The sequence below is a fragment of the Alligator mississippiensis genome, chromosome 3 (genome assembly GCF_030867095.1).
Source record: "Alligator mississippiensis isolate rAllMis1 chromosome 3, rAllMis1, whole genome shotgun sequence".
In the NCBI taxonomy this organism is placed as follows: Eukaryota; Metazoa; Chordata; order Crocodylia; family Alligatoridae; genus Alligator; species Alligator mississippiensis.
This window is the reverse complement of record NC_081826.1, coordinates 131,188,911-131,204,523: the sequence shown is the minus strand read 5'-3', so window position 1 is coordinate 131,204,523 and position 15,613 is coordinate 131,188,911. Positions and strand designations below refer to the sequence as shown.

The 15,613-nt window shown below is 44.0% G+C and overlaps 1 protein-coding gene across 5 annotated transcripts in view; it reads right to left on the bottom strand.

Annotated features, from left to right (window-relative positions):
- TBC1D7 (TBC1 domain family member 7) overlaps positions 1 to 15,613 on the bottom strand; it is a 41,673-nt gene that overhangs the window by 6,092 nt on the left and 19,968 nt on the right. For 3 of the 5 annotated variants that reach the window (XR_002092611.2, XR_002092613.2, XM_059724425.1), the window contains exons 7-8: positions 12,118 to 12,247; positions 10,994 to 11,126 (exon numbers count right to left, since the gene is read on the bottom strand). Coding sequence is in view for 3 of the 5 variants with exons in the window: in XM_059724425.1 (XP_059580408.1) it covers positions 11,040 to 11,126; positions 12,118 to 12,247 (217 nt within the window). In the remaining 2 variants the exon portion in view is untranslated. Of the gene's footprint in view, positions 1 to 10,894; positions 11,127 to 12,117; positions 12,248 to 15,613 lie in introns of those variants that run through there. The other 2 variants (XM_014611593.3, XM_014611595.3) reach the window with 1 other exon arrangement.

The following is a 15,613-nucleotide window of genomic DNA, read 5'->3' as shown; positions in this document are numbered from 1 at the left end:
GGACAGCCTATGAGGAGTCATCTAGGGCTTATTAAAATGTTTATATAAATTACCATTGTTCATGTGAAAAGTTCAGAGCCACATGCATCTCTTGTCACAGCAGTCACTAGGACCTGGCTGTTGTTAGACATTGCTAGAAAAAGGCTTTGTTTTGTGCCTTCAGTTAAGTAGCGATTTAAAGAACATTCACCTTCAAGTCTGAAAGCAATATGGCCTAATTGGCATTTCTGATGAAACAAGATTAGATAAGCCTCTCTTCCCAGCATACAAGTTATTGATTCCCTCTCAGGACCAAATACACTGAACACATTTTCAGTGTTTTTTTAATCATAAAGTAAACTGCAGTCCAAATCCTGAATAATGAATACACAATACACTTCTAGATGAATGAGCTGAACAAATTAGGGGAAAATAGTTTAATTGGATAATCTCTCACAATGTACTAGGGGCTTTTTCTTATTTAACATTTTTTTTCATTTAAATACAGGGGGATTTATTGCTAGTTACCCACAGAACACATGCATCCTTTCCCATTAGTGTGCTCCAATTCATGTCTAGACTAGAAAAACAGGCCACACGCCAACAATGTTTTATAACTACTGTATTTACATAAATCCAAGATGACTTGGAATTTAAGATGCCCTCCCCCTGACAATTACAGTATATACATGGAAAATTATATATTTGTTTTAATTTTTCATGTATAGAACTTAATTCATAGCTTCCTAGATCGTTAGGGGCTGGAAGGGACCTCGCAGATCATCAGGTCCAGCCCTGCCACTCTAGGCAGGAAGACAACTAGGGTTAGGTGATCCCAGCAAGGTGACTGTCCAGTCTCCTCTTGAACACCTCCAGGGTTAGTGACTGCACCACCTCTGGAGGGAGTTTATTCCACAGTCTAGACACCCTGACTGTGAAGGAGTTTTTCCTGGTATTAAGCCTGAAGTGGCCTTCCAGGAGTTTGTATCCGTTGGTCCTGGTCTTCCCCGGGGGTGCACTAGTGAACAGCTGTTCACCGACCTCCTGATGCACTCCTCTGATATAGCGGTAAGCCGCTACCAAGTCCCCTTTCAACCTTCTCTTCTTTAAGCTAAAGAGGCCCAGGTCCCTCAGCCTCTCCTTGTATGGCTTGCCTTGCAAGTCCCTGATCATACAGGTGGCTCGTTTCAGGACCCTCTCAAGTTTTTTCACGCCCTTGTTGAAGTGCGGCAGCCAGAACTGGACACACTCCTCCAACTGCGGGCTCACCAGTGCTGAGTACAGCGGAAGTATCACTTCCCTAGTTTTACACAAGATGCATCAGTTGATGCATGTCAGTGTGGTGTTTGCCCTACTGGCCACCGCATTGCACTGCCAGCTCATGTTCATGCGGTGGTCAACCATTACCCCTCAGTCCCTTTCAGCTGTTGTGCAGGTCAGGCTGTGGTATCCTTGGGAATGAGAGCCAACGTCGTCTAGCCGACCCACTGGGATTCAAATTCGGGGACAAGCCAAAAAACGAATAACGGCCATCGGCTCTGCCGGCGGCCTCCTTCAACTCGAGCCTGACCCCACTGATCCCCGTCCCTACGCCGAACTTACTGTCTACGATCCCATCGATCCAAGTAATCAACAACAAGTGTTCTTCCTCCTCGACACCGGAGCTCAAGTCAATGTAATCACTTCATCGATACCCCACCAGAAAACCACAAAAACAATTAGGGTACAGGGACTTAACGCTGTTGCAGTTACACCAAAAGTTAGATTTACTGTCCAAGGCCATCAACGTGCTTTAGGGGCAGTGTTAGGGGGCATCAATATTCTGGGAATTCCGGGAATCAAAGCGCTTAACCTCAAAGAACAAGTGTTACAAGCGCTACCTATCATTATCCCGAAGACGGATTAGCATCAACCGATGCTTTACAACACCTCCACCTGGCGATACCAACCAATTCCAACCAAGGGTCCCCTCAAAGAATCCCTCATTAATCTCTTGCAACAACTGGAACAACAAGGTTGCATCAAACCAGTAACTGCCAGTACTTACCTGTCACCGGGGTGGGGAGTTGCAAAGCCTGGGAAACCTAACGAAGCTCGGCTAGTTGTCGATTACAGGAAGGCCAACAAAAGGTGTCAAGTGCTTCAGCAACCCAACCCTTCTACTCTACCACAATGTATGCACGAAATGGCTCAATTCCAGTGAAACGAATGGGTCGGGGTCACACTGGACCTAAAGAACATGTTCTTCTCAATCCTGATTGTTGACCCTGAAGGAGTATTGAATATGCGCATCGAGGGCACCATGTACAGATGGACGGTCTGCCCGCTGGGATACTGCAATGCCCCGTCACTAGCCACCGGTGCCATGAACGATACCCTGAAGAACTTTCACACCTCACATACCCTTCCACCAGAAGAGGAATTGAGAATCTGGAGTTATATTGATGACATCGCCATCATGGGTCATCACAGTTCCATCGTTACCAGTATAGTCAACCAACTGGTCGCCCACCTTCAGAGTAAGGGATGGACGATTAACGAGGAAAAGTCATGCCTACATCCAGTAGATGATATCACATTCCTTGGCACCCGATTCATTGGCTCCATCCGCCACAGAATCTCACATGATGGTCCTGACATCGACCCATTAAAGAAATCCCTGCCTGTGACTAAAAGACATTTTCAGCAGCTCTTAGGTCACCTAAATTGGTATCGGCATTATGTTAACCCTAGTCGTCTAGCACTCCTTACTAAATTACAGCGACAAATCCGTAACAAGTCCCGAAAATCCACACCTTGGACGGAAGGGGACCAGCAGAATCTGCTTCGCCTGTTAGCCGCTGTCAAGAGTACGCAGCTCCATGCAATCAATCTTGGTGAACCATTGATCATAACCCTTGGATTCACCACGAACCACGTGTGGGCTGTTGCGCACAACCCTTGTGATGAATTGGTATACACTGCCCATAAGACTCTTCAAGCAGCACAACATCGGTATGGAGCTAAAGGAAAAATCCTCCTAGCTGGACAGCTAGCGGAGCCATTAGCAAGGGGGCACGGGACACTTCGTGCTCCCGTTGCCACATTGCTGCCCTTACTAGATGCAGAGAAAGTCGACCCGCATTTTCAGGAGGAACCTAAGACATGGAACACATTGGTGCTTACCCACCACTACAACTGGTGCTGCTGGAAATTAGAGGACACAAAACCTAGTCCTAGCCCGGAGGATGAGGAAAAGCTCCCAACGTTATATGGAACCTCCGCCTTGGCCTGGATGGCTTCAGATGGGACCTCCCAATACGGTGGAGGCTATGGATATTATTGTAAGGCTTGCCACGATGTGAAAATATCCTGGGTCCACCCAAATGACACCTCTGCCCAAAAATGTGAAATGTTGGGATTCTTTGAAGTATTACAACACTGTTTAGCACACCATGATGATACACTCCCAGTTCCAATTACTGCAATTGACTCACAGTACATTTATAAGATTCTTACCGGTACAGCCCTTCCCAGCGAAAATTTAGGTGAGTGGGAAGACATCTGGAAAACTCTAACTAAATTTACACGACTACCATTGATTAAACATACCAAGTCACACCGTCCGGATACTGAACCAGTGCATGAGGTCATCAATAAGCTCTTAGAAGACCCACTCCGGACCAACATAGTTTTGCCTATCACCTCTCCCTTCGGTCCTGAAGTAAACCCATTCCTCACATGGCTCCATGAAAACTGGGGTCACCCGGGACCGCAGGCCAGCCATCGACGCTGGCGCCAAGCCACCACCGAGACGACCTCGTATAGAGTTCGACACGATTGGGAAAAGGTAGCACAAGCCTGTGAGGTATGTGCCAAGGAGAAATGCCATCGAACCAAACATCAACTTGGGGCTTTCGACACTTCGCAGTTCCAAGCGGGAAAGGTCTGGCAAGTAGATGTGCTTGGGCCCCTTCCGGGGTCTAAACCGCCAAATAAGGGGTTAGTCATTGTTGATCTGGGGACACGTCAGTTACAGGTCATCCCCTTACGAAAGAGCAACGTCACTGCTGTTGTCTCTGCCTTAACCGCTGCATTTGCCGCCTGGCAACCTCCTCATGAAATTCAGTCTGATGGAGGACCCCCTTTCAACTCTAGCGCTCTAGACAAATTCGCTCGTCTTCATAACGTCACATGGCATCTTCATCTGCCATACCACCTGCAATCTAATGGCGTCGTGGAGAGACACATCGGCTTATATAAGGAACAACTTCGTCTCAAGGGAGGAGGGACGTACAAAAATTGGACTAAGTGTAATCATGACGTCCTCATTTCATTAAACATCTCAAAGCCACTATGGGACAAGACTAATACCAAAAAACCTCTACCTTGGAAACCTAAATTCAAACCAAATGAGTTAGTATGGGTTTCAATACCGCACCCTCGTCAATCTCATCCACAGGTCTACAAGGGAGTAGTTCAACAGTCGGAACAGTATCCTAACATCTATTCTGTCTTATTAGAAGAAAAGCCCGATAGTCCCTCTATTATCGCTCACCACAACTGGATGACTCGCCGTTCTGACATTCACCCAGTTTCCTTATAGTGAACCCGATTACGGTTTTCTCCTGTTTTTGTTGTTTCCCTACAGGTCCGGTCGTAATAAAGCGGCAATCTGCAGGTGCTCGATCGCTAGATCTACCAAGCACCAAATAGCAGCACCTTCAAGTTGACGCAGCAATGGCCGCCGCGGGGACACCAAGACGGCAAATGTTCGCTGGGTTAGAACTCGTTCTTACACTGCTTCTTTCCCGTCTCTCCTGTGGTGCTTTAGTCAAACTAGTTGTTGATCCACACGTAACGGCAGTTTGGGGAAAGAATATCACATTAAAGTGCATAATTAATATAAATGACACCATAATACAAATTTCATGGGAAAAATTGCATGGTAAAAGTGCACAAACTATTGTTGTACATCATCCTGAATATGGGTTTTCTGTTCAAAGAAAATACCATGAAAGAGTGTCATTTAAACACTCTTCATCCAGTGATATAACAATCAACCTAAACAATGTGAGCTTCTTTGATGCAGGAAAATATGTATGCAAAGCAGTTACATTCCCATTAGGAAATGCAGAGTCAATAACAACTATAACTGTAATTGTTGAACCCACTGTGAGCTTTACAAAGGGACCAACTCCCTTAATAGATGGTAAAAATTGGACAGTAGCAGCCATGTGTATAGCAGCCACAGGAAAACCTGCTGCAGATATTAATTGGGAGGGAGACCTTGGTAAAATAGAATTTAGTTCAGCTTCCTTTCCAAATGAAACAGTGACAGTTGTAAGTCAATATAAAATCATTCCTACTAGATTTGCAAACGGAAGATGCATAACTTGTGTTGTAAGTCACCCAGCTTTGGACAAGAAGATAAGGTATTCTTATGTACTAGACATTCAATATGCTCCTGAAGTATCAATAACTGGCTATGACAAAAATTGGTTTATTAGACAAAAAAATGCTCAACTTAAGTGCAATGCTAATTCTAATCCACCACCTACAAAATTTACCTGGGCCAGATTAGATGGACAATGGCCTAAAGGCTTACTGTCTATAAACAATACTCTGCATTTCAATAGCCCACTAACCCGTAATCATGCTGGGACTTACATTTGTAGGGTGACAAATTCCCTTGGTCAAAGAAGCGATCAAAAGACTATTTACATATTAGATCGTTCTACCACACGACCACCTACGGTTTCATGGTATCCTTCAACTAATAGCATTACAAGTCTAGTGTCAACATTAACCTTAACAGTAATGCAGGAAGGCAATTGGGGTACCATCATCGGTAGTGCAGTGGGTGGAACTCTCTTTCTAATGCTTGTAAGTATTTCAGTTGGCACTGTCTGCTATGGAAACAGACGGACGCTCCGTGGCGACTACTTCGTTATGAACCACATTTCACTAACTAATAAGAAAAGGGAGTCCCAAATAGACGTTCTCCAGTCAGACGATGACCAATAATTGTTGTTATATGTTTAAGTTATTGTATTTTATAGTTTGTTGAAGACCGGTCTATAGAATTGTTTGTTTATATGTATTTGTTAATTACTTAAGCTTTGTAAAGCCGATGAGTCCTCAGACGAAAATTACTTATAACACGTACATGTGTTTATAATTCCAGCTGTGCCATTGGCAAGGGGGCATGTCACAAACCAATGATTTTTAGTGCCTTGGCACAGTGGAATTTTCCCGCCACACTAGAGCTTCTTTGCATGGTGGAGTTTTCTGCTGCAAAGAGTAAACTCCGGTGCAAAAAGGTTCCCGCCATTTGTATGTAAATTCGCACCCCATTATTGGCTGATTCTAAATTATTCCTACTTGACGGCTAGTAATTGGCTCGCTAGCCGTATAAAAATCCGCGCGACTTCCGCCCAAGTTGGAGAACTTTGAGCACGCTGCAGAGTGACTTAAAAGAATTCCTGACTTGTGGCAGAGCGAATCGATAGCCTGATCAACTATCAATTTTTCTCCCCGTCGCCGAACGCTTATCCCCGACATACCCTTTCCCTGCATGCCCGGTTCGTTTGTGGACTCACTGGCTCGGGTTTTTGCCAGTTGGAGCAACTCATTGCAACTACACAAGCAGCCTTTACAGCCTGCGTCACGGCCACCAGCGGCGTAAGTAAAAGCTATTTTTCCAACCAATATGCTGTCTCGCCTCTCCATCCACCAGCCCGCCTGACGTTCACTTAATTAACCAGCGTTTCCCTCGGTCGGCTCTACCCAGCCGAGACATGTTTAACCCTAGGCCTCATCTTGAGTTAAGCACAACCAGGTAATCCAAATTTAAATATGATTTTCCTGTCTACACTAGGTGCAAAGCACAGGGGAGATCCCTGAGGTTTGAAGAGGGCCAACATTGTGCCCATCTTTAAGAAAGGGAAGAGGGAGGACCCAGGTAACTATAGGCCAATCAACCTAACCTTTATCCCAGGGAAAATCCTGGAAAAGCTCATTAAAGAATCTATGTGCGCTACGCTCGCAGAAGGTAAGATTCTGAATGACAGCCAGCATGGCTTTGTTGCGGGTAGGTCTTGTTTTACTAATAAGCATGTCAGGCAAAATAGTTCAAAATAACCTATTTTCCAATTGTAAATGTGTCTCCTCGTGGTTTCATCTGTAAGCAGCCAAGAGAAGCTCAGACTATCTTAGGCAGGGGTGTCAAACATATGGCCTATCTTGGCCAATGGAGCCATTTGATCCAGCCTGTAGATGGCTGGACCAACCCCATGCTGCATCAGCATGCTACATGCAGTGTACAGGCTGGACCCAGTACTGCATGCAGCACAGGGGGTCAGTCCTGGGCACCACATGTAGCCCCCACCCCAGACCCCATTCTGTATGCAGCACCAGGTGCAGCCCACACACTACCAGTACCGTATGCCCCATGCCAGCACCAGGAGGCTATATACACAGCAAGCCCTGGGGCTGGCATATGCTGCCCAGTGTGCAGGGCTGGGCCAGTTGCATGTCCAGCACATGGTACAGAGCTCCAGCATGGGACACACTCTACATGCAGTGTGCTGCCCAACCCACAGCACACTGGCTGGCCAGCAGGGTAGTGCATGGAGTACGTACCCCTACCAGCCCTCTGTGCCACATGCTAGACCAGTGGGTCCCAGGGCTTGCTGTGGACATAGCTCTCTGGGGCCAAAGCAGGGACCGTGGCTACTCCACAGGGGGTCAGGCCTGGTTTGCCCAATAGACCAGCTCAGGGATGCTCATACAGCCCACAGGGCTGAATGCATTTGGCACTCCTGGTCCAAGGCAGTTCATTGCTAGACTCTTTATTCATTAATTGATTTTATATAGGGTCATTTTCCCCATGAAAACTGGAATGAGACCAAATATACTTCACACAAACCAAATAAGCATTACAGACGACACTTATAGTAGCAGCATGCTGGTACTTTGGAGCTATGTTGCTATTAAGTGGTTGTTGCTATTACAGGGCATGTCATCTGAATACATGGTGTGTAAAATGTTGCCAGGGAAATGTTGCTGGTAAAAAGGTTTCTGGCTCTTAGTGACTGTGACTGCAAAGAAGCATCAACTGTAAAGGTAATGGTTTTCAATTGCTACAAACCTGCACCGGTTATGAATCGGCAATATACAGCAGAGATGAAAAGCTTCCCACACAGTCCATTTGTTACTACACTGGACTGTGTTTTTTCTTTTCACTGAAGAAGAATTTCTCAAACATGCCTAACATTACATTTTTCTTTTAAATGAATGAATAAGGTACACTTACACTAGGACTTCCACAAGCTTTCCGCAAGTTGTTTTGCCTTTGAGAAATGTGCAAGTGTCATTGGAGTCAAATTTTGATATAAAGGTTTAGTGTTAGGTAAACCACAGGAGGGAAGAAAATGTTAGAGCTAGATTTTTTAAACAAAGGTGTGACGCGTGCATGGGATTGTGACCAGTGTCATGTTTTCCATGACCTCAGATGAAATGTCTGAAGCCTCCTATTGGGTTTTTCATAAGATCTACACACAAAAGATTGCAAAATAGGAAGAGAAGGCCTTTTCTCACAGAGGCTAAAAGGGGACTTCACTCTCTTTGGGAGCCAGAAGCATTTCACTACATTTACTCACATTTTCACAAAAATCAGCCCTCCAAAATTGGAGGGCATGTCTTAAGTGGGGAAGCTGATTTTTCTTCACTGGAATAGAAGCAGAGAGATACTGCTCTAAGATGGCTGCCATGCTTCCCCCTCTGCCAGCCTTAAGGAGGGAAGGGATGGCATTCATCCTTCAGGGTCAGAGCTACAGTGTTAAACTTCAGTCAGGATCCCATGCAGCCAGAATTCAGCCACGACTAGAGTCGGAAGGAACCTGGTAGATCATCAGGTCCGACCCCCTGCTCCAGGCAGGAAAGAGCTGTGGGGTTAGGTAACCCCAGCCAGATGCCTGCCTAATCTCCTCTTGAACATCTCCAGAGTAGGGGAAAGCACCACCTCCTTTGGGAGCCCATTCCGTATTTTGGTGACCCTTACTATAAAGAATTTTTTCCTTATGTCCAATCTAACTCTGTTCTCCTTCAGTTTGTGGCCATTATTTCTGGTAACCCCAAGATGGTCCCCAGCAAACAGTGTCCCCTATTCTCTGCTCCCCTCCCCCCCCCCCCCCCCCCCCCCACTGAGTCTGTAGGCAGCCACAAAATCCCCTTTCAGCCTTCTCGTGGAGGCTGAAAAGATTCAGGTCCCTCAGTCTGTCTGCATAGGGGCCTCAACCATATAAGCAGCCCTTCTCTGAACCCTCTCAAGGTTATCCACATCCCTCTTGAAGTGCGGTACCCAAAACTGGACGCAGTAACTCCAACTGCGGCCTCACGAACACCGCATAACGGGGAATTATCACTTCCCTAGACCTGCTTGTGATGCTCCACTTCCCCACCGCCCTTCTCTTTTTCAGTTAGAGTAATCTTAAGGGTTACTTATAAAAGCTAGAAAGTAAAACATGTCAGGAAAAAAAAGTGATTTTAAGTGTTTCCAAATTAGGAATTTTCAAGAGGTGTAGATTAGCTGTCTACCGCTTTACAAGTGTTATTTTTAATTTAAATAAGACAGAGTTTTTTTGTAGGCGACTGAAGCCACTTTTCACGTACTAAAGACAAACATCCATAATCCAGTACAGTTTTGTTCTTAAACTTCACATTTATATATTCAACCCCAGAGTTTCTTCATCCAGTAAGATTTATTGTTGTTAGCATGACTACTGTTAGAAGCGGAAAAGATCTGTTCATCATTTGCACACACAGGTATACAACTTGAGCAGGCAAAATGCCTCCTCTTGGGAAATGCATACCATTTTCAATTTCCACTGAGTAAAGGGGCTAGGAGGTGCTTCCCACTATTCAGGATCAAATCCAAAAAGATAAAAGATAGCTTTGATGGCTAGGAAGAAAGTAGGAAAAAAATGCATCTAATTGTGATGAAGCATTTCAATCAGGATCACCTCAATATCCTCCAGTGCCCTCAAGCTTTTGTCACAAAGGCTCCCTGCAGACATGGAAAAAAAACCAAGCAAACAAATGGCACTTTATTTTAAACTCGGCGAGTTCCTGCACCGAGACCAGTGCATGCCCAGAAGTGGCAGTGTGTTAACTGGACTCAGCACTCCAAATATCTGTATAGGTCAAGCACTTTAGTGGGGATTTTTTGGCACTTTTATCTCTGCATTTCAGAATTTCTATCCAATAACTCAGAGAAACCACTTTTGGCAAGTAGCACAGTGCTGCTACTGCTAGTAAAGTCATGTTCAAGGTTATATAGCCATTAACCACAGCCTTTGAAAGCCACTTGCATTTCTCTGTATGTTCAACTGTTCCAAAGCACTTCCATAGCTTTTAATTACATACCAGTAGACAGTCTCAAGCCAGTAAATATTAGTGTGTCAGGCTAGTCTTCCATGAGCTTTTCCTTGAAATGTAAATGGAAATTTTGTTCAATAAATGTTTCACTTTAAGAAACTGGCATTAGGAAGCCTAATAATTTCCTTAGACTGCTAAAAGTCTCAAAAGACAACTTTCCTTTTCATAACCTGCCCTAAAGATTAAAGCATTGAGTACCATCAAAGGAAAATTGCTCTGTCACATATATACAGTCAAGTACTAACTCCTTTGTCCTCAAATATAAGAAAGTATTCAAAAGTGTTTTTGCTTCATGTTTTAGTATACCTGCTCATGCTAACCCATTCAAGGCTGTGCCACAAATTACTTCCTGAGAATGACGTTGTGACACTATCCGATACGAACACTGCAGTCGGTTCACCAAGAAACACTCTGGACATTATCAGGGCCCACCAGAACATTTCATTAAATCTATTTTTATTGAAAAATATTTACACATCAAGCACCACACTGTGAACAAATTTTTCAAGTTATTTTATTGGAATATTTATAGCAAATGATAAATGAAAATAGAAAATTGGTATCCACACATACTATATACTTTGAAAGAAAATACCTTCAAAAGGCACCTTTTCCCAATCTGCAGATACTTCAGCAAGTTCTCATACCAAATGCGCTGGGTTTCCACAATGTTTGTGCCACAAATCAATAGCTTTGCTCACAATCGCATCCGTGTTGTCTTGTGGAATCTAAGAGAGATCAGGGCAGGGGAAGGGGGATTAACTGAGTGACTAATTTAAATTTGACTAAGTAAAATCTTGAAAGTCCCAGTTGAAGTTAAAAATGCTAAAAACAAAAACCCGTCTCTCCAATTACTCAAGACTTCTGTTTCATTCTGTTCACTCCAGATTCTCACCTGGTTGTCAATCTTCCACAAAAACAAAACATGTATAACAAATGAGAATCAGAAAAGCACAAATTCCCCTCAGACAGCCTACCAGCTTGCTTGTATAATCAACTAGCCTTCCTGGGAATTTGCAAAAGATCCTAAATCCATGTTGAGGGTGCACTTGTATATCCACAGAGATCCCTTTGGCCCCTCAAATAGAACAGGATTCAGTAGTGAGAAATAACAAATCTTAGCTTGATAGGTATGTCATAAACTAATATAAAGGTACCCAGGTAGCCTAGCAATTTCCAGCACATATCTAGACACCCGTGGAAACCTTGGCTCAGATGGGAATGCCACCAGTGGGACAATAAGGGGAACTACTGTAGAGTAGATCTCCTCACCACAATAACTTCTGTGGATTCTTCTGTATGTGACTTCAATCTGCCCCACTGAAGTAAACCCTTGCATATTCATTTCCAAAACCCAAGGACTGGATAGTTTCCCCCAGATTCATGGATTCCTTTCTGAAAAACTTCTAAAAGAAGGCGCTAACATTTGGGTGACTTCTAAAGCTATTAGGATGGCCACTTTTTTGTTTTGTTTTATCATTTCAAATGTAAGTGTATACATATTTATTTAGTGGTAATATACAAAAACATTTGAATTTGCTGGGTCTAACTTAGGAAAAAAAGTCAATCTCAACTCAACATATCTTGACAGCATGGCTAGTCCTCAGAGCAGTGGGAGATACTATAATTCCAGATTTCACAATGAAACAGGGGGTAAATGATAAGTTTTCACTTGCAAACAATATTTTACAGTGCTGATAAAATCCAAGGTGTACTTACATTTTCCAGAAACTGGGTGATTTTTTCTGCATTGTTTAGGGCCATGATTTTCATTTTGAAGGTTAATAATATCTCCACAGCAACAAAAACAAGAATCTTGCAGGATCCACTAATAACTTTATCCCAAACCCTGGAGAAATAAAGTAACAAGGAGTCACCAAACAACGCTATTCTGATTTTACCCTATTTTCTCACATACCACGCACATTTTGTTTTGAGGAAAGCAGAGTGAAGAACAAAGATTTCCAGTTATGACCACGCAGAGCAGAGACAGAGCCTAATCTTCAATTCAGGTACCCTCACTTTCCTGCTCAGGCAAAAGCTTCAGTTTCAACCCTTTCACAGCTGAGTTGGCTGCTTTTGCCTGAGCAGGAAAGGAAGAGTGAGTGAGTTGAAGCTTAAACTCTGTCCATGCTCCAATTCATCTGTGAAAGAATTAAAATGTTAGCATCTACTGAAAATTGGACCCTGCCCCTCCCTTCCTGTACGGTAAGGAAGCAAGAAAAGCAGCAGCAGAAGCCATCTTACAGTGTCTCCATGCTTCTGTTCTGGATAGAAAGTCAGCTTCCCCGCTTACAACACACACTTCAACAGTAATTCCTTTTATTCAGTAAAGACATCTACACTTATTAATCTCTTTTTTCCATTTCAAGAATACAGAAGTGTGCTGAATTATACATGCAGTGCCTCTCTGATGATTTATACTAACTATAAATTTAAAAGGTAAGAAATTTCTGACTTTTGAATATCTACACAGAATGGAATAAGGGCAAGCAGCACAGGATGGGTGCTGCAGAACTTACATGAAGATAAGGACAGGTAACAGCTTCCAGCACTCCCATCTCTCTCTCCCCTTCACATCAACTATGAACAGGCATTCATTTGAAATGGTAAGAATTTCAGGGGGATTTGCAGCACCACAAAGCTAGCATGAAATGCACATCCAGACACTCAAGTCCTGGTTGTATGGAGCAGTGCAGAGCATGACAAGAGTATGCACCACAGGCACTCTGCAGCCAGGGGGCTGACATGCAGCAATCCCACGATGCTTTGCAGAGGCCTCCATCTGTGCAGGACAGCTGAATGCAGAGGAAAATGCCTATTGGCTGGCTGTCCAGGGAACCACTCCCCCATCCCCTCCCCTCCCACACTTGGGAGTACAGAGCTACAGGACACGTGTTCAGTTTCCACTACATGCCCGGTGGCTCCCATTTCAGCTGTGCTGGCAGGTTCAGTGCATGCTGTACTCCTGCCGGCACAGAGTCAAGGCCTACCCCTGGGAGGTCAGCAACAAGAGGGAGGTTCTGACACTGGCTCCACTTCAGGAAGGGGGCCCTGGGGACTGTCCCTTACCCCAACCATGGCCTTTCCAAATTACAGCAGCTGATCACCGTGCCAAGCACACTTGCACTTCCTGGCTGTGCCACCTTTGGCACCACCTCAGGTGGGGCTCTGCTTCAGAGAAGAAGCTGAAGAGTGTCTCCTTCACCCCAACCATGATTTATCACTTGTAAAAACAAAAAAGCTAACTTCCTGAAGTACCCAGACACAAGTTCCACCACCTACAATTTCCTGTTCTGCACCCTTCCTCTTGACTTGTAGATAATGCCAAAGATGCTGACACAACAGGGACAGAGGTTTTTGGCATGGCTGAAGAATTTGGCAGTTGGATTCTTATTGGGGTTTTTGGACAGGAAGGATTTTATCCTGTTCACAGAGAAAGACAGACGTGGAAAACAAATCTGCATGGTGACTTGTGAACCTGACTCCTCCTGCCCGAGACAGTCGAGTTTTGCATGACAGACAAACTCCCTGGAGCTGTATGTGTGTGTGCGCACAGGAGGAGCAGGGGGGGGAAGGGGGAGGGTAGCTGGAAGTACATGGGGGAGATAGGAGCAAAGCCTTCTGGGATACTGGAGGACCGCACCATGCCCTGTGGTGCACCTGTAAGTGAAAAGGCATTACTAGGTGGTGCTAGAAATTGAAGCAGTGCTGAAAAGTTACTGTTGGAAAGAGCTACTATTTCATCATGCACCCACCATGTATTTTTCCATGAAAAACTACCTGAATTGCTGTATGTTTACTTTTTGCCATGCTAAATGAATGTATTTCTTGATACAAATGTAATACCTGTCCACGGTCATTAGCACACCCTAACAGACTGCAGGGACTAATGATGACTTTAAACTGGAACCTGAAGGGTAAGTTCCCAAGGGTTGCAAGTAATCTTGCTACATGACTCCTGTGAACATAAAACACCATACAACACTTTGAAAAATTACCTTCAAATGCTAATGAACTTCATTCAGCCAGCAGCTCTCTCTCAAACCTGAAGCAAAAGATTCTGGATTTGAGACTTGCCCTAAAGCTTGGATCACACATTATCCAATGCCAGAGAGAAACCAGCCTTCTGATGACAGTCCTGTTCGTCTGCATTTTTAAATCTCTTGCCTTACGACTTGTCAGAAAGACCCTGAGAGGTGGCCTGTGTTACTGTTGCATCTGTGGTGCTTAATTTAAAAGAATCTCTCTTTTACAACAAAAAAGAGGAGGAAATTGACCTCCTCTGAAGGTCACAGGATCACATACTGATTATCCTTCATTATCTCTGTGACTATCAGAGACAAAAGCAATTAAAATGCAACCTAAAGAGGATTTTTTCCTTCCTCACAATGTATAAGGGTACTCTAAAAAAAGGGTTAGGAGACACAGCTTTGTTTTCTGCCTTAGAAGAATTAGGAATATTAAATCCATTCTCCCTTTAAGTACAATTAGAGAGGGTCTTACAGCTACTGTTGTAGATCAAGGGCTGGCATTATCTTTCTAACAAAGTTTCCCAGGAGAAACTACAAGTATACAAAGGTTTAGAATTTTTCTCCAAGATCAAAAATGGTCACGCCAGGAGAAAAGCATCCCGGGAACAACCAGGGTTAAATCACTCCCAAGAGCTTCTCCTAGGAGAACGAATTCTGTATACATTCTCTTCCAGAAGAAGCCACAGCACAGTCCTTCAGCATCCCAGAGTGCACAGGGTCCCCCTGGCTGTGCAGCATCAGCACTGCAAGCTCTCTGTTGTTCAGGGGTTCAGCATTCAAATATCTGTTCAGGCATCTCTGGGTAAATTTTTCTACCAGGAAAATAAACCCAGGAGAATTCTCCTAGATCATTTGAATGTATGTACACAGTCAAAGGCCTCTCTTTTTTCCAAACGTGGATTACCTATTGCAACTAAACACGTATTATCATTTTTAAATGATCAACTACCAAAACCAATCCCTTCTTCTGCACCATTGATGAAACCTATACTTTCATAGCTTCTCTGGTATCATCATTTGCATTAGTTTTTCAGTCATCAAAAACAAACTAGAACTACATTTTTTATTAAAGAGCAAGTAAAACCCTCAGGCCTACTTTAGAAATCATAAATCAGGAAGACACAAGCCCAGTGCTTTCCCCTTTGCAGATAAACTGTAAGTTTACTGTTACTATATTATAT